The sequence below is a fragment of the Coenobita brevimanus genome, chromosome 54 (assembly GCF_032717465.1).
Source record: "Coenobita brevimanus isolate Jiangsu-jjx chromosome 54, ASM3271746v2, whole genome shotgun sequence".
Lineage (NCBI taxonomy): Eukaryota > Metazoa > Arthropoda > Malacostraca > Decapoda > Coenobitidae > Coenobita > Coenobita brevimanus.
In genome coordinates this window covers 23,243,600-23,270,667 of record NC_137007.1, presented here as the reverse complement: position 1 = coordinate 23,270,667, position 27,068 = coordinate 23,243,600, and the positions used below count along the sequence as shown (strand labels likewise).

Genomic DNA, 27,068 nt, shown 5'->3' with positions numbered 1-27,068 from the left:
GATTAAATTTCTTCCATTTTCTTAAAGATGTGAAGATAATCGTCTGGTGCACCTAGCAGTGTGTTATTTAGCTTCCTAAACCCATGCTATGATTCGCTATGATTCACGGGAGAAATTACAAAGTTACGGAGCATTTACCAAATGGGCGAAAACATCTGAGATTAACAGACCCCCTGACTGCTTGGAATCGTAGCGTAGAGTCGTGTAAACATACCAGTGACCTTCGTTCCCTTCCCATAATTGTTCACAGTTTTTTCATGGCTCACTAACTTGACATAACTGACACGGGTACTGTAAAGGGTTGTTCAATGCCGGAGGTTATTAAGGGGTTAATGGAATACATTACTGTTTGCATCAATACTCTCCCTTTCACATGTAAACAAAAAAACGGACAAAAGAATGAGCGCTAAATGTACGTATAACTTTCAACAGAAAGACCTCACCAATTCATATTCCTTCACTTTATTTTATGTAATTTTCCGACTATTTTATTTTGTTTGGAAAAAGTACTGTATTAGTACTCACTCCAAACATATTTGTAATAATATAAATAGTGAGGAGTTCACCAATACAAGTGATGTACTGAGCTGGTAGGTAATATTCTGTATCATTTTGGCCATCCAGGAAGTGTTATCTGACTTATAGACCTACTGTGTCATTACATTTGTATATGTTCACTAATTTAGGTATATATTTCAGATTCAGTATAGTACTGTATTCATTGCAATATTGTACAGTATATAGTACTCTCTCCAAACACAGTTGTATTACCATAAGTGGTGATGACAGTGTTCACCAATATATTTAAGGTACTGAGTGGGTAGGTTTTTTGATTATTCGGCAAATTTAATTTCTCGGAATCATCCCGGTCCCATAGATGCCAAATAACAGTGTGGGTTCAATGGATGGCAACAAGGAGATACCATGTTTTAAGGAACTCACCTACGAGGAGAGACTGTATATAGGAGGACTGAAGGGGAACCTCCTGGAATGGATGAGAGACTTTTTGAGAGACAGACAAATGAGGACAGTAATGGATAGGATGTCTGGATGGAGGTAAGTAACAAGTGGAGTCCCTCAAGGCTTGGTGTTGGCGCCAGTAATGTTCCTGATTTACATAAATGATATGGTAGATGGAGTGAACAGTTATGCAAGTCTGTTTGCTGATGATGTAAAGATCTTGAGGAAGGTAGAGGTTGAGGAGGATTGTAAAATACTGCAGGAGGATCTGGACAGGATACATGAATGGAGCCTGATGTGGGAAATGAAATTTAATGTAAAGAAATGTAAAATATTGGAAATGGGTAAAAGTACCAGGAGGCCATCACTGAATTATTTGTTGGGTAATGAATTAATCACAAAAATGAGAGAAAGATTTGGGAGTGCTGGTCCAAGATAGTTTGTCACCTAAAAAACACATTAACAAGATAGTTAGAGAGATGTATAAATCTTGACTAACATAAGAGTAGCTTTTAATTATATGGATGAGGAGATGATGAAAAAATTGTTAGTGGCCATGATCCGCCTCAGGTTAGAATATGCAGCGGTAGTGTGGTCCCCACACAAAAAGATAGATATAAACAAAATTGAGAGAATACAAAGAACAGCAGCCGAGATGGTCCCCAGTCTGGCAGATCTGTCATACAGAGAGAGGCTGGAAAAGCTGGATTTGCCTTCCTTAGAGGAAAGGAGGAAGAGGGGAGACATGATTGCAGTGTTTAGGACCATGATAGGAGTAGATAAAATTGACCGAGAAGATCTGTTTGTATGAGATAAGAGATCAACAAGAGGACACGGAATGAAATTGAAAAAGTCAAGCTGCTTGAAGGATATCAAGAAATATAGCTTTCCAAGTACAGACTTATGGAATAGCCTGGACAAAGAGATCGTCCAGTCTAAAAACTTAAATGAGTTTAAAGCTAAATTTGACTTACTGAGAGACAGCGATGGGAACCCACGAGCATAGCTCATTTCGTGTATATCACAATTAGGTATAATAGGTAAATACATAAATATTTGAGATGACTTAGACGAAAAGGTGGTGCAGGAGAAAAACATTCATCATTCATTCATTCATGTGTGTAAAAGTAGACTAGATAAATGTGGATATGGAGACCGGACAACACGAGCATGGCTCAATTCCTGTTTACTGCAAATAGATAAATACACACACACACACACACACACACACACACACACTTGATGACTTGTCACCAGAAAAACATATAAACAAAATTATTGGAGGAACTTTTGGATTACTGACCAATATGAGAGTGGCTTTTAATTATATGGACAAGGAAATGCAGAGTGAGTTGATAGTGACCATGATAAGACCAAGGCTAGGGTATGCAGCTGTGGTATGGTCACCTCATGTGAAGAAGCATATTGATATGCTAGAGTGGGTTCAATGGATGGCAACAAGGAGATACCATGTTTTAAGGAACTCACCTACGAGGAGAGACTGGAAAACTGAAGTTACCAACGCTGCGTGAGAGAAGGAGGTGACGTGATCACGATATTTAGAAATGTAAGAGAACTGGAAAGAGTCGATAGAGAGGATCTTTTTGTGTTGGATGATGAAAGAACAAGAGGTCATGACTTCAAGTTGAGGAAAAGTAGATGTGTTAATAATCTAAAAAGGTTCAGTTTCCCGAATAGAAGCATAAGTATTTGGAATGACTTAGATGAGGAGGTGGTGCAGGCAAAGAACATTCATGGGTTTAAAACTAGATTGGATAAATGTAGATATGGAGACAGGACAATAGAGCTTAGCTCAATACCTGTATACTACAAATAGATAAATATAAATAGGTAAATACATGGGAGAGACAACACATGAGTCGGATGTATATCACCAAGCACCACTCTGGGGATACCTAAGTTGTATCTACAGGTATTTATGGGTCAAGCTCGTGTAGGCTAATTTAAGTGATGATCCAACGTAGTAAAAAGAGTAATAGCAAAGAAAGTGTAGCCTAAAGTAAGTAAACTTCTATGTAGAAGAGACTAATTTAAGAAAAGGAGGAGGAATTACAATCTTAACCCCTTAACCGCTGGGCGTCACTTTCGTGACGCTTGGGAGCAAGGGATCATACCGCGGGGCGTCGCTTTTGTGATTCTTTGTTATTTTGAATTCACCCGGGCTTCCAAGTGGGGGCTTGTATCATCTATCAGTACTGCCAATGTCCAACACTTGTCAGCACTCCTAATCTCATCTGTACTCCCATCCATTGTTGACAATTTAGCCATTTCTCCCCGTTCTTGACTCCCCTCCCTACCTCCCCTCCATTACCCTATCCTCTCTCCTGCCCGGCCGTGCTACGCTAAGTAAATCTTCCCTGGAATTTTTCACTGATTTCATCCATTGAAATAAGCCCTATGTCCTATTCTTATACCAAATAATATATACAAGAAAGAAATAAGGTAAGTGAGAATGCCGTACACCTGGAATTGGCTAATTATCACCTGACAACACCTCACATGCACTCATTCGCTAATTTTCGCTGTTTTTTTCCCCTTGAAAAATGCCGTATAATCTATTTTCGTAATAAATATTCATGTAAGGAGGGAAGGGAGAAGCCTAAGTGATATTTACATTCACCTGGAACTACCTAATTTATAATGTATTGTCTAGATTTCCTGCCAGTCATTTCAGTGCTAGACATAGCTGTTTCAAGAGCTAACATTGGTAGCTCTGAATATCCCCTAAGTAGGCCTCTAATCTATTTTCGTAATAAATATACATGTAAGGAGGGAAGGGAAAAGCCTAAGTGATATTTACATTCACCTGGAACTACCTAATTTATAATGTATTGTCTAGATTTCCTGCCAATCATTTCAGTGCTAGACATAGCTGTTTCAAGAGCTAACATTGGTAGCTCTGAATAACCCCTAAGTAGGCCTCCACCCCGGCCCTCCGTTATCAGTTTACTCTCATCTTCCGAAGTGAGGGTACGTATGTTTCTTCTTGCTGACTTCAAGGACTTTTTTCACCCCCGTGCAAAGGGCCCTGTGACCTTTACCCCCTACTAAACCTCGTGTGGAAAGAGGTAAGGGGCTGACAATTGATAAAAGAGTGACTACGATCTTTCTTTTGAGTAAAACAGTGCAAGTGGAATTGTAAATAATGTGTAAACAGCAAGTGAAAGTAATGAATGTAAATATACATGAACAATGGAAAATAGTTTTATAAGTTACTTCAAGTGACAGTGCATAACACAGTGTAAATAAAATAGAAATGTAAATAACGTAAATAAAATAGAGAACGTAAATAGAAATGTAAATGAGTAGTATTATAAGAATACGAGTATATACCCTAGGAGTAATGAAAGTGAAAGTTTCACTCTAGCATGTCTGAATGCTATGAGTTATGAGAGTGAAGATGAAAGTGACATTCACTCTCAGTGGTAGTATACAGGACGAGAAAGTGAATGCTGCTTATTTTACTGAAAGAAATTGAATCCCTACAGTGACAATAAACTAATACTGCTGAAGGAAACTTATGGATAAAGACTGTAGATATATATAAGTGTTATATAGTAATAGAAATTTAAAGTGTGAGGGGTTTTATGAATAATAAATGACAGAGTACCAAGAGCGAACTAGTGCCAGTGCGACGATCAGACGCGCTCGTAATTTCCATTGCTTTCACAGTGTTTTTTTTTTTTTTTTTTTAGTATGGATCCCAAACTACTTGAAAATTGTAGAATAGTGTTTATAGTGTTTGTATCTGGCTGTGGTAATCACATTACGGGTTGTCGGGAAGTGTAAAGTGGAGACTTCGTTAACCTACTTCAGAGGTCTCCACAAGTCCTACGGTAACCGACGAAGGCTCAACAATCATTCCAGGAGAAAGCTGAAGGTATGTGCCATAAGCATATATAATTTTATTATTCTAGGACTAATAACTGATTTTTGGCAAATATTTTTTGAGAGTCTGTCGGAGCCCAAATAACCCCGCGGCACACGCAAGTCATTGGTAAACAAGCCCGCGGTGTAGGGGTTAAAGAAAAATCTGCAAGTCAAAGAAATAAAAATACAGTAAAAGTCCTATTATGTGGCATTTATGGGACCGGGCTGATGTCAAGAAATTGGATTTGCCGAATAATCAAAAAACCTACCCACTCAGTACCTTAAATATATTGGTGAACACTGTCATCACCACTTATGGTATTACAACTGTGTTTGGAGAGAGTACTGTATACTGTACGATACTGTAATCAATACAGTACAGTACCTACCATCCCAGTTAACCGGGAGGCTTGGGGAATTAACCTTCCCGGTTACAGATTTTTCCCGTATTTCTGATATTCAAATCAAGTCTGTACAAAGGCTATAATTCTTACAGCAGTAAATACAATTCAGGTATTCAACACTCATATCAAGGGCCACACTAAGAGATTCCACCTGAAAAACTGCCTCGTAAACACACACCATGGTCATAACGCACTTGCATGCAATGCCTAGCAGTACTGCAAAATGCACAACTCTTCTGTTAGCTGCTGAATTATTCGGTGTATGTACTGTAGTCATAGAAATGGAAAAATAAAGAAAACATTAAACATTTATTGGTGAACTGAAAATTTTGAACATTTATTAGTGAACCGATGTTATGTTAAGACTGCACTGTAGAATTATCATGACACCTGTTTCCCTACATGAGCTTTGTTTACGATCCCGGCCCCAACTGACCGTCACCTTTCCACCCCTCACTCACCAGTCAGCTGTTTTGCATCATTCTGTTAAATACGGTACCGAAGTATTCGTTGTATGTTCTGTACTCATGAAAATGGAAAAATAAAGAAATAAAATCTTGAACATTTATTGGTGAACTGATGTTAAGACTGCACTGTAGAATTTTCACGACACCTGTGCCCCCACATGAGCATTGTTTATAGTCCCGGCCCCGACTGTTCTTCCTAACTTGACCGCCACCATTACACCCCTCACCAGCCAATCAGCTGTTTTGCACAAAATAAAATAAATGATGTACGAAGTGCAAGCATATTATTTTTTTTTCTTCCAACAAAGTACACATTCATTCCTATTAACATTTTGTTTTTCAACTCTGCAAGTGCAAATAAGTTCTAACAAGAATTAATGTGGTGCAAGTTAAGAGTCAGTCGGTTAGGTTAGGAAGAAAAAAACGCACTGGCGTTTGCTGTTTGCTGATTTGCTCTCCCGAGGTGTCTGGTTTACGAATTCCATGCCTGTCTTTGAGACGATTTAACCGTCCAATACTGAAATCACACTCGACTTCTATATTCATTTTACTGTGAAACTCTCTTGCTTTTTCTTGTATAAGAGGACCAGAAATAATGTGCTTCCTTAGATCTTGCTAAGCAAAACCACTCGTACGATGAAGAGTATGCCATTTTTTCAATGGACTTAATTTTTTTTCTTTTCATGAAAAATTCATTGAGCTTGGATGCTTGGGTCTTGATATCATAAATCACCGATCATAAATCACCGAATTTCCTACATTATATTCAGTCATCAGTGTTTTATAATGTTCGCCATTTTCAAATCTATTGCATGTGTCCGGCCTCTGTTTCAAGGTAAGCATGACACGCTTACGTTTTGTTTGCTCTTTAGGCATTTTGGAGTGTAGAAATTACCATCCATCAGAGCAACACAACAGCAAGAGAGCTTGTTTACCGTCTGGTGGTAAAAAGCAGACTGGTGATTTGTGGAGGGTGTGGAGGATGACTGGGAAAGAGGGGGAGAGGAGGGGTGGTTAAGAGGATTTACTAGGGATTTACATTAGCTGAAAATGCCTTCACCTTGCTTTGTCCAACTTCACCCAGCCTCATGTGACACGGTAAAATGACAGTTTGTCGGTCCATTCAAATTGGCGTACAGTTATAACTTACAGACACATTCACCAGCCCTTGAATTTTCCCGTTTTTTTGAGTATTCTGTTTGTCTGGATACCGGATAGCAGGGACTGTACAGTATTGTACCTGAATATGAAATATATATATAAATTAGTGAACATATACAAGGGTGATGATACAGTAGACTTACAAGTCAGATAACACTTCCTGGGTGGCCGAAATGATACGGAATATTACCTACCAGCTCAGTACATCATTTGTATTGGTGAACACTGTCATCACTACTTTTATTATTACAAATGTGTTTGGAGTAAGTACTGTATACAGTACTATTTCCAAACACATAATAAAATAGTCGGAAAATTACATAAAATAAAGTGGAGGAATATGAATTGGTAAGGTCTTTCTGATGAAAATTAAGCGTACAGTTAGCGCTCATTCTTTTGTTCTTTTTTTTTTTTTTTTTTTTTTTTTTTAAATAAATATGTGAGAGGGAGAGTATTGATGCAAACAGTAATGTATTCCATTAACCCGTTAATAACCTCCGGCATTGATCAACCCTTTACAGTACTGATGTCAGTGCTGTCAAGTTAGTGTGAGCTATGAAAAACTGTGAATAATTATGGGAAGGGAACGAAGATCACTAGTATGTTTACATGACTCTACACTACGATTCCAAGCAGTCAGGCAGTCGCCTAATCTCAGATGTTTTCCCCCATTTTGTGCATGCACTGTAACATTATCAATTCTTCTGTGAATCATAGGGAATCATAGCATGGGTTTAGGAAGCTAAATAACACATTGCTAGGTGCACCAGACGATTATCTTCACATCTTTAAGAAAATGGAAGAAATTTAATCCCTCTCTGAGTATGTAGAGTAAGTTTCGTCCATTCTTTTGAAATCAATTTATTTTTCTTAAAGATGTGAAGATAATCATCTGGCGCACCTAGCAATGTGTTATTTAGCTTCCTAAACCCATGCTATGGTTCGTTATGAGTCACGGAAGAATTGATGAAGTTACGGTGCATGTATCAAATGAGCGAAAACATCTGAGATTAAGCGACCGTCTAACTGTTTGGAATCGTAGCGTAGAGTCGTGTAAACAAATCAGTGACATTCGTTCCCTCCCCATAATTGTTCAGTTTTTTAAATAGCTCACACTAACTTGACATCACTGACATCGGTACTGTAAAGGGTTGTTCAGTGCCGGAAGTTATTAAGGGGTTAATGGGATATTTTACTGTCTGGATCAATACTCTCTCTTTCACATGTAAACACAAAAACGAACAAAGGAATGAGCGCTAAATGTATGTTTAACTTTCATCAGAAAGACCTTAGCAATTCATATTCCTCCAGTTTATTTTATGTATTTTCCGACTTTAGGTTAGGTTAGGTTTGGTTAAGTTATTAGGTACAGTTAAACTCAGTTAGGTTAGGTGTAGTTAAACACTTAGGACAGTCCCTTCCATCATTATGCTGAGGAATCAAAATACAAGAGCTGTCACAGCTGTACAGCTAAAAACAATGGGGAAACTGATTTAACAAGCAACACTTATTCATGGGTAATGCATTATTGTATCAGTGGTTCATGGGCTACGCAATTACCGGTAAATGTCATTTCAGGAAGGTTTCAAGAATGAGTGAATTTTGAGATTTAGCGAGGGGGCTTGGAACGTAACCCTCGCTAATTTGGGGGGGGGGGGGTTACTGTACTGTATGATACTGTGCAGTATTGTAATCAATACAGTACCATACCTGAATGTGAAAAATATAGAAACTAGTGAACATATAGAAGTGTGATGAAACATTAGGCCTACAAGTCACAGATAACATTTCCTGGACTGCTGAGATGATTCCAGACATCTGCCGAACAATCAGAGATTTTCATAAATGGGACTATATCTCAAAAACTGCTGAAATATCGGATCTACTGAATAATCAGCTGCTGAATAATAGGACTTTTACTGTAGATATACTCTCAGAAGTAGAACTGATTGCATTGGAGATAACACATCTGAAGGGAAATTAATTGACACAAATTTATACATGCCACCCAAAACAAACACATGGGAAAGATATGAATATGAAGACCTGGCAGAAAGTACAGCTCAGAGTTTAAGAACATTACTACATAGAATGGAAGACAAATCTATCTATCTATCTATCTATTGCCAGACACCACAATCCCGTACAGGGTGGCCATTTGACTCTGAGTTATTTGTTTTACAGTGAGGGGCACTAACCCTCCACCAACCCACTTGACATGTAGGGAGGACGTATGGTTTGGTTATATGGTTACCACCCAGCGTTGTAAATGGTGAAAGAATTATATTAACTGGAGATTTCAATACAAATATATTTTCGAATACTCAAGATCAATGTTTCTTAACCTTTTCCGACCTCAGTACCCCCTGTAATAAGGTCTCAGTCCAGCCAGCACCCCATTACATCTAGCTACTCAGACTACAGTTGCAACATTACTGCAGGGTTATAATAAAGTGAAGTGAAGTAAAGTACTGCCTAACAGTTTCTTTGTACATTCTTTAAAAAAAAAAAAAAAAAAAAAAAAAAAAAAAAAAAAAGGATGCCAGTACAGTGAGTCCTTGAAATACGAAAACTCGAAGTACGAATTTCCGATGGTACGAAAGCCATAAATGTAGGACAAATTCCACAATACAAAAGTATCTGTCTGGATGGTACGAAAAACGATACGAGAGGAAATACGAAGAATTCAAAATGGGCGCACTGCACAGCGCCACACTCGCTTGTGGTGAGAAAACAAACTAACCCCTCTCTAGTAAACACATTTTTGCGCGCTTCCCAGTCGAGTCATGGCCGTCCTCTCCTCTCTGCTTCGCTGTACGTTACGCTGTTCTTCACCTTTTCGTATTTTCACCATGCCTCCCAAGCACCCTGCATCATCTGCACCAGTCAAGGAAGTACCAGAGGAGCAATAGGGTGCCACCATGTGACTTAGCACAATATCAACGACATGAATCTCCAGCTGTAGCACAGGTCTGTATTTAACTGTACAGTGTACTAATACTACAGTAATTAGTTGTATGTTTAATTTTTTATGTCTGTACGATAGTATAGTACTGTATACGTGTTCTGCATACTTCTAAATAGGAGGGGTAAAGTTTTAGTGGGGGGTCCAATGGGGTCCTGGAATGCATCCCCCCCCTTTATATGTGTATTTCAATGGGGAAAATCGTTCCAATATACAAAATTTCAGATTACGAAAGTTTTTTTTTTGGTCCCTATCCCTATTGTATTTCGAGGACTCACTGTACTAAGCAAAACCAATAAGAAAAAAACAATAATGCAGCATTTTCCAGCACCCTCTAAAATTGATTTCAGCACCCCTGGGGGTGTTAGCACCCCAAGTTAAGAAACGCTGCTCTACAGTAGATGTAAGAAGCCATGAAAGCTGTTTGGATCAAAAGCTCCTGGATCTCGTGCAGGAGTTTTCCCTAACACAGCATGTAAAGGAAAACACTAGAAAATATTACTTGATGATGCATCAGTACTAGACCTTACATTTACTATACAAGAAAATGATATTGACAATATAATGTATCACCCTCTATTCAGCAAAAGCAACCATGCAGTATTAAATTGCAACTTCAGGATTGCATATGACATAGTTAGCAGTCATGAGAGTTACAAAAAGAGTCTAAACTACCAAATGGGCAGCTGTCATAACCTGAAGAAGTACTTCTTAGAAACAGATTGGGAAAAGGAGCATAGAGGACAAGATTTAAATATTATACATTGAAAATTCTGTGATTTTTATGAAATAGGAGTCCAAAATTACATCCCTCAGCACAGAGAAACAGAAATAAGAATAAAAAAAATAGTTCAGTAAGGAGTGTAAAAAATCAAAAGAAAAAAAGAAACTTACTGTGGAATAGATACTGAAGATACAATAGTGAGAGAGCATATAACAACTGTAAACAGGCAAGAAATGATTATACAGAGATCAGGAGGGAGGCTCAGAGACAGTTTGAGGAGGACATTATAAATAAAAGTAGTGATCATCCTAAGCTATTTTACAGCTACATCTGAAGCAAAACCAAAGGTAAAGATAAAATACAGTCCATTATGGATGAGGGGATCATCTATACACAAGAAAGGTATTTGTGAAGCATTAAATAAAAACTTCCGTCAGATTTTACAAAAGAAGATTTTGAAAAAGATGATATAGAACATGCATGCCCACACCAGATATACAAATATCAGAAAGGAAGGCAAACTTTGGTCCCCTATTCAAGAATGGGAATTGACAGAATCCAGTCAACTACCGACCAGTTTCACAGACCAGTGTTGTAAGATACAAGAAAAGGTGATAAGAAAAGTTTGGGTAAACCATCTAGAAGAACACAGTATGATACCAGAAAGGCAGTTCGGTTTTAGAAAAGAAAAATCGTGTTACAAATCTAGTAATCTACTGTGGTAGAGTTACATAAACACTGAAAAGAGAGGGATGAGTGGACAGTATGTATTTAGATTTTAAGAAAACATTTGACAGTACTGCACCAAAAACTTTTATGGAAACTGTACCATCAAGGAGGAGTCCAAGGCAACCTGTACTGTACGATGCAGGATTTTCTCAGAAAAGGGGAAATGAGAACAGTACTAAGGGTAAATTACTAATCACGGAGGGAAGTGACTAGCAGAGTTCCACAGGGCTCACTGTTGGCACCATTTATATTTTTAGTATAAATAAATGACCTAAAGAGTAACATTGGAAATGGAAGCTATCTAAATTTGTTTGTAGGTGATGCTAAAATACAAAGGAGAATACTAACAGTTTCTTGCAGAGAGCTACAAGAAGAATTGAATAAGCTTAATGAATGGAGCAATAAGTGGCAAATGGAATTTAATGTGGACAAGTGTCATGTACAGTAAAACCTCTCTAAGTCGGAATAATTGGGGCTGAGGCCATTCTGACATGGCTGTAATTCCGATATGGGAAATATGAGATTCCTGATTAACCAGAAACAGAAAAAAAAAAAAATCACATACCATGCTTGCAGAGGGTATAATCCAAGCATAAGGCGGACCCCTTGGTAGGATGTAGAGGTGCTAGGGGAGCATATGATCACTTCTGTGCAACATTTCTTAACCATAATCACAATTGAACAGCAGTCTGGTACTGCATTTCTCTTGAATGCTCAGGGTCTTCAGCTTCATCCCCTTCCTACCAGAAGGAGCCTTGGGAACCTTGGAAGCCATGCTGGTTAGGAATAAAAGTGCGGAATATGGAGTAGAATGTGAGAGAATACTGACGCGAGTGGTAGCAGATGCTAGACTGAGGCAGAGTTAGGCAGTAGGTTGCAGGACTTAGCAGTGCTGCCAAACAGAATGTACGGTACTGTACAGCACAGAAATCTGCTAGACTGGCCTAAACAGTGATAAAAATCCACCAGATTGATGGAAATTAGGGAACATTAAGGAAAACAATGCTAGATAGGACTTTGCAATATGCCAGATACAGAGTATGCCTTATCATTTATCCCCCAGATTTTTTTAAAAACCTTTGCATTTAGCGGGGCAAGCTGCCATATTAGCAACAGTGGGCGGGAGGTGGCTGGGAGGCCCTCAGGCTAGAACATGATGAGCTGGTGCGTCATCATACTGAGATATGGTTTCCCTTAGCTGAGATTTCACGTCTTAAGGGTAGTTTTACAAGAATTTTCTGACTGGTGGAGCAACAGGATCCCTCACAGCCTAGAATGATGCATGATCATTCCAAGATGGGCCTTCCGTTAGACATCATTTTATGACTTTGGGGACATTTTTCCAAGATTTTTTTATTTAATGATTTTGAACATTTTAAATTACTAACAATTTTCATGTGCCATTATGATGTGCAAAATTCTGACTTGTACAATGCCGACTTGTGGAGGTTTTAATGCAATTAAGTTTGGCAAAAGTGAAAGAAGACCAGATTGGGATTATAAGTTAGGAAGTTCAACCCTACACATATTAGAAAAAGAGAAGGACCTAGGAGTGATTATCAGTAACAGACTGTCTCTGGCTGACATGAGTGAGAAGGTACGGAACATGTATACATTGCTTGCTAATGTGAGAATAGCATTCACATATATAAATGAAGACATGCTGAGAAAGATAACATCATTCATCAGATCAATCATGGAGTATGCATCAGTAGTCTGGAATCCTCAGCTCAAGAAACACATAGATAAGTTTGAAAAAGTACAAAAGGCTGCTACAAGATGGGTACCAAGCTTAAGGGATCTAAGCTACAAAGAAAGACTAGAAAAATTTAATCTACCAACACTACCGGAGAGAAGAAAAAGAGGAGACATGATTCTGCTATATAAATGCATCTCAGGGAGAGAGAAAATAGACCAATGAATATATAACCTATGGGGAAGCATCAGCAGGAAGACACTGCAAAAAACTACAGAAAAAGAGAGGTGATAAAGACGTAAAGAAATTCAGTTTCCCAAATAGGGCAATTGATCAGTGGAATGCAATACAAAATCAAGTAGTGTGTAGTGTGCCAAAACTATTAATAAATTTAAGGATATGTATGATAAAAGTGGATTAATACATGGGACAGTATGAGCTTGAGTCATTCCTGTAGAGATACAGTTAGGTAAGAACAATTATGTGGAGGTTATGGAGTCCCTCCTGTTGTCCTCAAGAACTGTGCTTCAGTGCTTACACCGTGCCTAGGTAAACTCTTTCACCTTTGTCTTTCATCTTGTACCTTTTCTTCTTGCTGGAAGTTTGCTCTCATTCAGCCAGTCCCAAAGAAGGGACCATTCCCAACCCTCTAACTATCGTCCAATTCCTTACATCCTGTGTCTCAAAGATTTTCGAGTCAGTTCTTAATAGGAAGATTTTAAAGCATCTTTCCTATCACAACCTTCTTTCTGATCGTCAGTATGGGTTCCGTCAGGGACGCTCCACTGGCGATCTTCTCACCTACCTTTCAGACTCCTGGTCATCCTCCTTTTGGGACTTTGCCGAAAGCTTTGCCATTGCACTTGACATCTCAAAGGCTTTCGATCGAGTCTGACATAAATCTTCAATTTTCAAACTGCCCTCTTACGTTTTCTATCCTTCTGTCTTTGCCTTCATCTCTAGCTGCCTTTCTGGTCGTTCTATAGCCGCTGTTGTAGACGGCCATCGTTCTTCTCCTAGGTCTATCAACAGTGGCGTTCCTCACGGCTCTGCCCTATCACCAACTCTCTTTTATTCATCATTGACCTTCTAAGCTGTACGTCTAACCCTATCCACTCTTATGCTGATGATTCCACCCTTCACCTTTCCATTCGGTTCCTGCAACGTCCATCTCAGCAGTTACTTTAACAAATAAGGGATGAGGCTATGGCACACCTAATGTCTGACTTGGCTCGTATCTTGAACTGGGGTAAAAATAATCTTGTTTTTAATGCATCAAAGACTCAGTTTTTACACCTATCAACCCGACACAATCTTCCACAGTAGTACCCACTAATGTTTAATAATATCCAGCTCAATCCTGCATCATCCTTGAACATGCTTGGGGTTTCCTTTACTCGGGACATATCTTGGAAAGATCATATTGCATCTCTTGTAAAATCTGCTTCCAAGAGATTAGGTGTGCTAAGCCAACTCCATACCTTCTTTACCCCTGCACAGTTGTTTGCTTTATACAGGGGTTTTATTCGCCCCTGTTTAGAGTAGAAGTCTCATGTGTGGGGAAGCTCCTCACTTACAACACTTCTCAGTAGGGTGGAGTCAAAGGCTTTTCGTCTCATCAACTCTCCTCCTCTTACTGGCTCCCTTCAACCTCTGTCTCTTCGCCGCACTGTTGCATCTTTATCTCTTTTCTGTCGCTACTTCAGTGGTCATTGGTCATTGCTCCTCTGAACTGTCTGCTTGCATCCCTCCACCTCTACGACAGGTGCATAGCACCCATCTAGCAACAAACTCTCATCTCTTTTCTGTCCAACTGTCTAATGCAAGAGTTAATCCTTACTCACAGTCCTTCATTTAGGCAACAGGTCAACTCTGGAACTGTCTCCCTCTATCTGTATTTCCTACTTCCTATGATCTCCAGTGTTTCAAATGCAGTGTGTCCAGGCATCTCAAAATGAATGGATCTTGAATTTGGCTCTCTTTTGTATTGTTTTTGTTTTTGGATGGAACAGTTTGTGGGCTCCTGGCCTTTGGTTCCTTCTTTCTTGCATAAAAACACACACACACACACACACACACACACACACACACACACACACACACACACACACACACGGAACTTTTGCAATATTACCAATTTAACTGTGGTCTTTCCTTTGTGTATACAGGTGGGAAGTCACGAGAAGGGTGCCCCATCCTCACCTTCCCAGACAAAGGTAACTTCTCTCAGCTGGGAGACGAGGAGTACCGAAAGCTCATCATCTACCTCACTTCAGTACCTTCGTAAGTATGGCACTATGCACCCCTTACGTATTATTTAGCTATGTGTGGGGTTATGAATATGTGTATTATTATAGTATCTATTGTTTTTGGTTAAAAATAATTGATTAGCTCTCATTTAACACCTGTATGCTTTATGTTTTAATTTAACTCTTTGATCATTAACCATCATCCATAATTCCCTTCATCAGTAAAAGCTCATCACTACTATTTAAAGGCTGTGACTATGTCTAGCCTCATTGCTCAAACTTCACTGTTTTGAGAGATAAATAAAATAACATGTTGTTAGCCAGAGTAAAATATAAGAGCTGCCCTTTGACTGAAGGGGGTTAGATGTCATATAAACCTACACACATAGTTTTACATCTTGATATGCCGTAGCTATGGCTACCGGTTTGTAGTCCTCTTTAGTGTTTTCCGTGCCTCTGTGATACTGGAAGCACGTGTATTTCTAACAAACCTTGTACACCAACAGCCCATGAAAAGCCATTGGTTGTTACCACAGTGCGGTATCATAACAGATAACATAAATTATCTGTATTACAGGCACGAGGCATGGTAATCTGTGTAAAATTAGACAAACATAATGCTTTTGTACATTGATGGTACCGGTATTAAGGAAACATGGTGGCATCATTGGTGTTTACCAGGCGAATTACAGGTATTTAATTGCTTGTATAGTCTCAGCCAGTAGTTTCTGTACAGTTCTGGGTGTCTAAACCAGTAAGAAAGCTTCCAACCTATTTGATAATTGTTGATGAGTTTAGCGAGATCTCATTAGGATTTTGTCATAGTTTTTAGGCGGTGTAAAGGAACTACTGACCACAGCTGCATAATACGTTAATCTGGTAATGGATCTTGTAATTACTTGTGTATAGTTTTTGTACGTTAGAATAGGTCTGTATTGGTTATAATTGACTATCTAACCACCATTACCTTTTATCCTCCCTCTTCATCTCTCACCCCTATCCTGCCTCACCTGCCTCATTGCTCTTCCCTACCCTATGTTGTTATTTCCCTTCCACTTCTCCTGCTTTACTTTACTCTGCTATATTCACACCCATGTTTCATAACCCTCTCCTCCCCTTCTTTTCCAACTCTAACTTGCACTACCCCACCCCACCCTATGCCATCCCACCCTACCTTACAATTCTGCTGCACTCCTGTCCTACCCTACCCTATCCTACGATTCTGCTGGACCCTTACCCTGCCCTGCCCCCCCTCACCTCACCGCACCTCACTCCACCCAACCTTTTCCCACTCCACCATACATTACTTGATCCTACCCTACCCTACCTCAACATACTCACTCCATCCCACCTCTTCCCACTCCATCTTACATTACCCAACCCTACCCTTCTGCCCTACCCTACCCTACATGATCTTATCCTTCCCCACCCACCGAACCCCACTTACCCTTCCAAACTTTGCCCTACACTACCTTACCCCACCGAACCCCACCCCATCTCACCTAACTCCATTGCATCTCACCCTACCCCACCCCAGGCTGCAGGATGCTGACATGGGATTTGTGCTGGTTATCGACAGACGCAACGACAAGTGGAACTCAGTGAAGGCCGTACTGCTCAAGATATCGGTAAGGGGCAGGGGGTACAAGGTGGTTTGGGATGAAAATTAGAGAAAGGAGAGGACAGACATAAGGAGGGAGATAAGGAGAGGATAGATACAGGATTAGGGAATGTAGGAGAGGGAGAAAGAAGGGTAATAGGGACAGGGAGGATGGGGTAGTTGATAGTAGATATGGGAGGGGTGGAGAGCTGAGGAGAGGATAGTTGACAGAAATGTGACATGCGTGAAGAGAAAAGTGCATGGGGAGATGGGTAGAGGAGGGAGGTGTGAGGATAGAGGATTGTGGGATGGGGAATGGGGGAGAGATGGTCATAGAGGGAGTTAGGATAAATTAATACTTTAGAATGGGATGATAGGATTGGTGGAGAAGGAATAGTGAGAATGAAGAGAATAGGATGAGGAATGGGAGCATGGGTTTAGTAGATGTAAATGGGTAAGGATTAGGGTTAGTCAAGTGTAACTGTGGAACAGATATATGGATAGATGGTGTGTGCATAAGAGAGGTGAATTTATAAGAGCTAGAAAAAGTAAATAAGCTAAAATAAGAAGCTAGAGGTTAATAGAGGATTAGGGTAAATTATACGAATTGTGGTAGGTGGTGGTGACCATCATCCACTCAGTTGATGTAGTGCTGCCTACATTTTCCTTCAACTTTATAATTCTTTTTCTGTGTCAGCCCTCCTCTCCTTCTATTTTGCTCATCTTTCTGTCACTTTTATTACTTGTCTTTCCATTGCAGGTGGCTTTACATTATTGACAAGCCTAAAGGTTTCCTTTAAGCCAGGAAACCATTTATAATGCTGGGTAGTAACCATATAACCAACCCACACATGTTCCGTGCATGCCAATAAGTGGGTTGGGATAGGGTTAGTGCCCCTACCCATAAAACAAATAACTCAAAGACAGATGGCCACCGCGTATGGGATTATGGCATTTGGCTATACCGGTAGATATATAGGTACTGAAGTAGTGGTCACAGAATTACAGGTGAACTTATAAGGAAGTAAAAATCCAAGTTGTGGTTGGGGTTTATTGCTCACATAATGCCACTCAGGGATGAGTGAAGCTGGTTACTCTCATCTTAAATGTCATGACCAACTTGCTAGCCCTGGGCTCCTACACTTCTCGTGGGGCAACACAGGATTAGATGATGATGGTGATGAAAAAAAGAAGAAAAAAAATGGAATAAGAAGATGACAGGTATGGGATATACGAACAGAATAATGACTAAAGAATTAAGAGAGGGTGAAGGAGACAGGAAATGGAAACGGAAGTAGACTTGATAAAGATTGCGTGTAGTGGGGAGGTAACTGTAGGTGTTTGGACTGTAGTTTGTCCACCTTAACTTGATGCAGCTTATTTCCTGTAGTTCAGTAGCAAATTAAGATTATATTAGGGCTGTACAGGTATACCTCAAGATATGATACCCCTAGATACAATACCCCGGCTTAGTGATGGGGGTAGAAATACCACCATACACCTAATGATGGTCAAACCCGTTTAACAATGGGTTTTGATTTTTGTTTTGCCAGTTTTGATGATATTTAAGACGTAAATTTTGTGTTTAGGCAGATTATAAACTGTTTTTAGACTTAATGTGTTTTAGTCATAGGTGGGATGAACATTGTCATTTTGGGATATGGTTTACTACGGTTTTTTCCAGACATATCTGATGATTTTCAGATATTATTTTTGGGTTTAGGTGAGATATTAATTACTTTTAGGCTTATTTTAGCTTGTTTTAAAGCTGTTGGTGGGTTTAGGTTAGCTAGAAACTTGTTTTTGGACTCATTTGGATGGGTTTAGGACTTGGTTGGGGGGAAACCCACGACTCAAAAATGCATCCCTACACTTGACACGTTAAATCTACCTTGAGATATGATACCCTGCCTAGCGATAGGTACTGTATTTACTTATCCAATTGCATCGGTAAACTGGGGTATACCTGTACGTCCCTCCCAGAGCATCTTCTTCTTCTTCTTTTTTTTTTAAATATCAAATTTTAGCTTTAATTTCATGTTCACCTCAGCATGCAAGATGGACAGATGACAGTTTTTGGCCAAGTTGAAGTAGACAGTGTTGTAAAGTCAGCTGTATCAGGGATTTTACTACTTAATAAAAATAAAAAAAAAAAAAAAAAAAACTGTTGAACGAGTATACTAGAGTATATATTTCTGTATTGCCTATTAATGAGTCTCTCTCTCTCTCTCTCTCCCCTTCCCATCCTTGTTTACCCCCCTCTCCCTTTCCTCCTACCCTTCTTTCTCCTCCATTGCTACCTCTTTTTCCTGTTCCCATATCTCACCCATCCAAACCCTCCGGCCCTTCCCTCCTCCCCTGTTCCTCTCCCTTCATCCTTCCATACTTTTCTTGTTTCTCTCTCTTCATTCCTCATCTCTCCTCCTCTCTGCTGTTTCTTCCCCCCCCAACAACATCTCCTTTCTTCTCGTCTCCCATCCACCTGCTCTTTTCTCTTCCACTGTTTCCTTTCTCCTTCCTCTCCCCCCCCCCATCCTTCCCTCACTGCTCCTCTCCTCTTTCCCCCTGCCTGGCCTTGTGTTCTGTGTCCATTCTTCTACTTCCTCCTCCATTCTGTATCTGTTCTTCTCTTTCCCTCTGCCCTGTCCTCTCCTCTGCCCCTTCCTGTTCCTTTCTCATGTTCTTTTCTCTCCCATGTCCTTTCATCCAATTCCCTGTTCCGTCCCCCTTCCCCCATCATCTTCGCTACTATGTCCTTCTCCTCTCCTGTCTCGTTCTTTGTTCCTCCTTCTGTCCCTGCCTTTCCCTTGTCTTTCCTTCATTTTCCTGTATTCCCCCTCTCCCTGACCTGCTGCTCTCCCTTTCTTCTCTTCCTTGTCATTCTTCCTCTCCATTCTCTCGTTCCCTGTGCCCCTTCCCTCTCTGTGCCTCCCTCCCTCTCGTCGTCACTCACCAGGGCTTCTTCCCCGGGCTGATTACTGTGGCGTATGTCCTGCGACCAGCCGGATTCTTCCAGAAGGCCATATCAGAGGTGTCCAACAAGATATTCAGGGATGAGTTCAAATTTAGGGTTAGTATATACATTCTACAGTTTGTTAATTAGACACTTTTTCCTGTTTATATATTTGCCTTGGTGGCCAGTGAGGGATGATTCAGATTTCAGGATCAGCATATTGTGGAGCTTGTCACTGTTTACATGGACAGTATTGTTTTTATTTGTTTTTTTAGTCATTTAAAACAGTTTTGTTTAAAGGTCAGTACATCATAGGATTTGGCACAGTTACAGCTAATACGTACCTTTTTGTATTATTTGCATGTATATATGTATCTTGATGTAGTGCTGCCTACTTCTTCCTTAGTCTTTATCATTCTTTTCCTGTGCCTGTCCTTTCTTCCTATTTTTCCCATCTTTCCTGTCACTTCTTATTGCTTTTCTTTCCTTTTCAGGTGGCTTTAGTGCTGCCTACTTCTTCCTTAGTCTTTATCATTCTTTTCCTGTGCCTGTCCCTTCTTCCTATTTTTCCCATCTTTCCTGTCACTTCTTACTGCTTTTCTTTCCTTTTCAGGTAGCTTTACATTGAGTGACAAGCCAAATGGTTTCCTGTAAGCCAGGAAACCATTTACAACGCTTGGTGGTAACCACATAACCAAACCATACGTGCTCCCTACGTGTCAACAAGTGGGTTGGTGAAGGGTTAGTGCCCCTCCCCGTAAAACAAATAACTCAGAAGTCAAATGGCCACCCCTTATGGGAGTATGACGTCTGGCAATAGATAGATAGATAGATATATGTATAGTATATATATATATATATATATATATATATATATATATATATATATATATTTATGTATATATATATGGTAATCGGAACGTGGAATGTAAGGGGAGCGAATGATGAGGTGAAAGAGAGAGAGATTGTCCAGGTGCTTGAGGGTGTGAAAGTTGACGTATGCGAAATAACAGAAACAAAATGGAGAGGTGAGAGTGTGAGAGAATGGGAGTATGGATGGGGTATATGTGCAGGAGTAGGTGAGAATGAGAGGGCAAAAGAAGGAGTATGTATAGTTGTGAGTAAAAGATGGAAGAAGAGCATAAGACAGTATGGATCAGTTGGGTCAAGGATTGTGTGGGTAAGATTGAAAGTTGAAATACAAATGTGGGCGATTGTGTGTGTGTGTATGCGCCAACGCAAGATCGTGCAAGCAGAGTGAGAGAAGAGTTCTGGACAAATGTGGAAGTGTGCATGGAAAAGTTTGGAAGGAATGAGAGAGTGTTTTTGATTGGTGATATGAATGGTAAAGTAGGGAATGTGAAGATGGATGGAATAGTTGGTGAGTGGGGTGTGCCTGCTGAGATAGATGAGAATGTCAGTGCTTTAGTGGACATTTGTGCTGGGAGGGGGTTGATGATAGCCAATACCCTCTTCAGGCACAAAATGATCCACAGGTATACATGGCGAGTGATGTGAAGGGTGGGTGGTGAACTGAATGAAAGGAAGGCAGTGATTGATTGTGTGTGTGTAGATGAAAGGATGCGAAAATGTGTAATGGATGCAAGAGCTTATAGAGGTTGGGGGAGTGGACTTTCTGACCACTACTTGGTGGTGGCCAGAATCAAGGTCCAATTAGGATGGAGAAATAGAAGAAGGGAAGGACAGGAAGAAGGAATATTTGTAAGAAGAGTGGAAAGGTTACAAGAGGATGAGAAAAAGGCAGAATATAAGAGAGAAGTGGAGGAACGATTGGGCAAATATGAATTGGAGCAGATGGGGGACGTGGAAGGTGTGTGCAGGATATTTACAGAAGAAATACGTGCAGCATGTGATGTAGTGTGTGAGATGAAGAGAAGACGGAGGGGTGTGCGAGGAACAGCATGGTGGAATGAAGAGGTGAGGCAGGCTGTGGTACAAAAGAAGAAAGCATACAATGAATGGATGTGAAATAGGGGTGTGGAAAAAGCTGAGAGGCGGAAGAGAGAGTTATATGTAGAAAGATAGAGAGAGGTGAAAAGATTAGTGAGAGAGAGTAAGAGAGCGGATGAGGAATTTGGAAGGAACTTGAATGTAAAGTGGAGGGACTGTAAGAAAATGTTTTGGAAAGAGGTGAAAAGAGTAAGACAGGGTGGAAGTGAAGGTAACAGGGGAGTGAAAGATATAAATGGTAGATTACCAGTGGAGAAGGGAGAAAAAGTGTGCAGATGGAGAGAACACTTTAAGGAATTGTTGAACATAGAGGATGGAAGTAATGTGAGTATAAGTGGCTGGGGAATGGCTGGGAGAAGGAGGGAGGTGAGAAGACAGGAAGAAATCAGTAGGATAGAAGTTGTGGAAGCAATGAAGAAAGTTAAATTGGGGAAAGTTCCAGGAATTGATGGAGTGTGTGGTGAAATGCTGAAGTATGGGGGAGAGGTAGTTGTAGAATGGATGTGGAAAATGTGCAGATTGGCCTGGGAGGAAGGTAGAGTCCCGGAGGATTGGAAGGCAGGTATAATTATTCCCTTGTACAAAGGAAAAGGGGAAAAAGAAGTGTGTGGTAATCATAAGGGCATCTGTCTTAGTATAATAGGAAAAGTGTATGGTAGGATACTTATTTGAGTTAGAGAAATAACAGAGGAATTAATTGGAGAAGAACAGGGAGGCTTTAGGAAGGGAAGAGGTTGTGTAGATCAGATATTCTTAGATCTTAAGTGGAAAAGTTTCTAGAGAAGGGAAAGAAGTTGTATGCAGCTTTCATGGATTTGGAGAAAGCATATGACAGGGTGGATAGACAAGGATTGTGGAAAGTATTAAGAATATATGGAGAAGATGGGAGGTTGTTGAATGCTGTGAAGAGTATGTATGATGGTGCTAAGGCTGCAGTGCATGTGGATGGTGAACTAAGTGAATTTTTCTCTTTGAAGGTTGGGTTGAAACAGGGATGTATCATGTCTCCATGGTTGTTCAATCTGTACATGGATGGGGTAATAAAAGAAGTGCAAGGTAGGATAGTGGATGTTGGATTGGCCTTGGTGAGAGAGGGTAGTGTTTGGAAACTCCCTGTACTGTTGTTTGCAGATGATATTGTGTTGTTGAGTGAAGACGAAGGAGAGCTGCAAGGCTTGGTGGATGAGTTTGAGAGAGTGTGTAAGAAACAGAATCTAAAGGTGAATGTAGGGAAGAGTAAAGTGATGGTCTTTGAGAGAGGTGAAGTCAATGAATGTACAGCGAGGTAGGGTCGTGAGGAATTGGAAAATGTGAGTACATTTAAGTACTTGGGTGGTGTGATGAGTAAGGATGGAGGTTTGGAGGGTGAAGTGCGTGAAAGGGTACAGCAGGGAAGAAAGGTTGCTGGTTCCTTGAAAGCAGTGATAAGAAGCATGGAAGTGAAAAAGTTACTACATGACAGTATTGTGATACCAACTCTAACGTATGGAAGTGAAGCTTGGACGTTGCTGGAAGGACACAAGTCAAGAGTGAGAGCAGTGGAAATGAGTTATTTAAGAGGAGCCTGTGGAGTCACATGAAGAGACAGGCTGACAAATGAGGATATAAAGGAGCGTTGTGATGTGGATGTGGATGTGATAGGAAGCGTTAGGAGGAATACACTGAGGTGGTTTGGCCATGTGAGAGGATGTAGGGTGAGAGACTGACGAAGAGAGTGTATGTGAGTGAAGTGGAGGGGGGAAGAGGGAGAGGGAGGCCGACGATGAGATGGAGGGATGGGGTGGAGAGGTATATGAGAGAGGGGGGTGTGAGTTGGGAGCGGCGCAGTGAAATGGTGGGGGACAGGGCGACATGAAGACGATTTGTTTGTGGCCACCCCGAACGGGATTGAGGCGTCTGGCAATAGATAGATATATACATATATATATATATATATGCCTCTGTGGTACAGTGGTAAAGTGTGCGTTTTCGTACACTGAAAAACGAAGGTTCGCGCCCCGCCAGGGTAATAAACTTTGGGAACGTTCTTCTGGCCATGTACTGCTTGGCGGACATCAGAGGTGCTGTGGTTGAACCAGTGTCACATATTATAAAGTATGCTTGCACCCACTTGGCTTGCACAGGCCGATTGCATTTTGTTCACAGACTACACATACATCCAAAGCCACTTACAAGCACTTCTCACCCTACATACATTCTCTACCGGACAACCTAAGCCACTTGGTAGAGATACATTGGCTGTATCGTCCCCACTTCAGTAGGGATAGGCCGGTCCTGCAGTTGACACTCAAACGACTAATGAGATGAGATGAGATATGCATACACCGGTATATTTTCAACATCATCCGGACCTCCTTTCCCACCCCAAGGCAGGGTGAGGAGTAGCAGTGTCCAGACAGCCCAAATTTGCCAGATCCAATGGACCATGCTTCCATTCACATATCATTCAAGCCCCAAGAATCCTGGCTCTATCCCATGCACCAAAAACATTCACCACTCTCTGTAGCTTCACATGAATGTATCCGATAGTCAGTCCAGAAGCCACCATGTTTAACCCCTTAACCGCGGGGCGTCATTTTTGTGACGCTTGGGAGCAAGGGATCATACCGCGGGGCGTCGCTTTTGTGATTCTGTGTTATTTTGAATTCACCCGGGCTTCCAAGTGGGGGCTTGTATCATCTATCAGTACTGCCAATGTCCAACACTAGTCAGCACTCCTAATCTCATCTGTACTCCCATCCATTGTTGACAATTTAGCCATTTCTCCCCGTTCTTGACTCCCCTTCCTACCCCCCCTCCATTACCCTATCCTCTCGCCTGCCCTGCCGTGCTACGCTAAGTAAATCTTCCCTGGAATTTTCCACTGATTTCATCCATTGAAATAAGCCCTATGCCCTATTCTTATACCAAATAATATATACAAGAAAGAAATAAGGTAAGTGAGAGTGCCATACACCTTGAATTGGCTAATTATCACCTGACAACACCTCACGTGCACTTGTCCACTAATTTTTGCTGTTTATTTCCCCTTGAAATATGCCGTATAATCTATTTTCGTAATAAATATACATATAAGGAGGGAAGGGAGAAACCTAAGTGATATTTACATTCACCTGGAACTACCTAATTTATACTGTATTGTCTAGATTTCCTGCCAATCATTTCACTGCTATATATAGCTGTTTCAAGAGGCTAACATTGGTAGTAATGAATTTCCCTAGGTAGGCCACCACCCCGGCCCACCCTTATCAGTTCACTCTCATCTTCTAACGTGGAGGTACGTCAGTTCGCTCTTGCTAGCTTCAGGGACTTTTCACCCTCATGCAAAGGGCCCTGTGACCTTTACCCCCTACTAAATCTCGTGTGGAAAGAGGTAAAGGGCTGACAGTTGATAAAAGAGTGACTACGATCTTTCTTTTGAGTAAAACAGTGCAAGTGGAATTGTAAATAATGTGTAAAGAGCAAGTGAAAGTAATGAATGTAAATATATATGAACAGTGGAAAATAGTTTTATAAGTTACTTCAAGTGACAGTGCATAACACAGTGTAAATAAAATAGAAATGTAAATAACGTAAATAAAATAGAGAACGTAAATAGAAATGTAAATGAGTAGTATTATAAGAATACGAGTATATACCCTAGGAGTAATGAAAGTGAAAGTTTCACTCTAGCATGTCTGAATGCTATGAGTTATGAGAGTGAAGATGAAAGTGACATTCACTCTCAATGCCAGTATACAGGACGAGAAAGTGAATGCTACGTATTTTACTGAAAGAAATTGAATCCCTACAGTGACAATAAATTAATACTACTGAAGGAAACTTATGGATAAAGACTGTAGATATATATAAGTGTTATATAGTAATAGAAATATAAAGTGTGAGGGGTTTTATGAATAATAAATGACAGAGTACCAAGAGTGAACTAGCGCAAGTGTGACGGTCAGATGCGCTCGTAATTTTCTTTGCTTTCACAGTGGGTTTTTTTTTTTAGTTTGGATCCCAAACTACTTGAAAATCATAGAGTAGTGTTTATAGTATTAACCCTTTAACCGCGGGTGTCATCCCAGAATGACATTGCAAAAACTGGACCAAACTGCGGGTGTCATTCTCGAATGTTTGTGAATATTTTGAATTCCGCGCGTTTTTTCTGTGTGCCAATTGTTTCAAGGGGGAGTAGCTATTAAGTTCTTTCACTCCAGCCGACCCCCACCTCCCTCCTCCCCCCCCGGGCCCCCACCTCCCACCCCCTGGGCCCCCCACCCCACCCCTGACCAAACATGCATCAGTATCTGTCCAGCTGTGTGAGTGACAACACTGTTGATGTGGCAGAGAAGTACGGGCAATTACAGTGCCTTTTACCTGCCTCAGTGAACACAGAGTGGGTGTTTATCATATGTGCAGTGTTCATATATGTTTATATTATTATTATCAGAATGAGGTTGACATTTGGTAATGGTGTGTGAGCGAAAAATAGTGATTACAACACCGCTGATGTGGCAGTGAAGTGCGGGCAATTACAGTGCCTTTTACCTGCCTCAGTGAACACGAAGTGGGTGTTTATCGTATGTACAGTGTTCATATATGTTTATAGTATTATTATCAGAATGAGGTTGGCATTTGGTAATGGTGTGTGAGCGAAAAATAGTGATTACAACACCGCTGATGTGGCAGTGAAGTGCGGGCAATTACAGTGCCTTTTACCTGTTATATACAGTGTTCATATATGTTTATAGTATTATTATCAGAGTGAGGTTGGCATTTGGTAATGGTGTGTGAGCGAAGGTAATGGTGTGTGAGCGAAAAATAGTGATTTTAGATCACTCACTTCTAATGGCACTGCCCATCCAGTGATAGTCAACGAAATCATGAAACCTACATCATTGCAAAGCCGAAGGTTAGTACTTTCTAATGGTACCTTATTTTTCGCTCTAGATTTATTCTGTGCAGAGTTTAAGGGTTTAAAGTTTGTTTACATTTTGTCTGGAACCCCCGCGGGAGAGGCCAGTCGGGGCAAAACAATGCCCGCGGTTAAAGGGTTAATATCTGGCTGTGGTAATCATATTACGGGTTGTCGGGAAGTGTAAAGTGGAGACTTCGTTACCCAACTTCAGAGGTCTCCACAAGTCCTACGGTAACCGACGAAGGCTTAACAAACATTGCAGGAGAAAGGTGAAGGTATGTACCATAAGCATATGTAATTTTAATATTCTAGGACTAATAACTGATTTTTGGCAAATATTTTTTGAGAGTCTGTCGGAGCCCGAATAACCCCGCAGCACACGCAAAACATTGGTA

General features: G+C 40.5%; 1 protein-coding gene across 1 annotated transcript in view; it reads left to right on the top strand.

The window, feature by feature from the left end:
• Window positions 1–27,068, top strand: part of LOC145401055 (guanine nucleotide exchange factor DBS-like) — a 1,269,176-nt gene that overhangs the window by 56,152 nt on the left and 1,185,956 nt on the right. Inside the window, exons 2-4 of the mRNA XM_080273428.1 lie at window positions 15,166–15,280; window positions 16,784–16,874; window positions 19,803–19,916. Of these exons, the coding sequence (XP_080129554.1) occupies window positions 15,166–15,280; window positions 16,784–16,874; window positions 19,803–19,916 (320 nt within the window). The remainder of the gene's footprint in view (window positions 1–15,165; window positions 15,281–16,783; window positions 16,875–19,802; window positions 19,917–27,068) is intronic.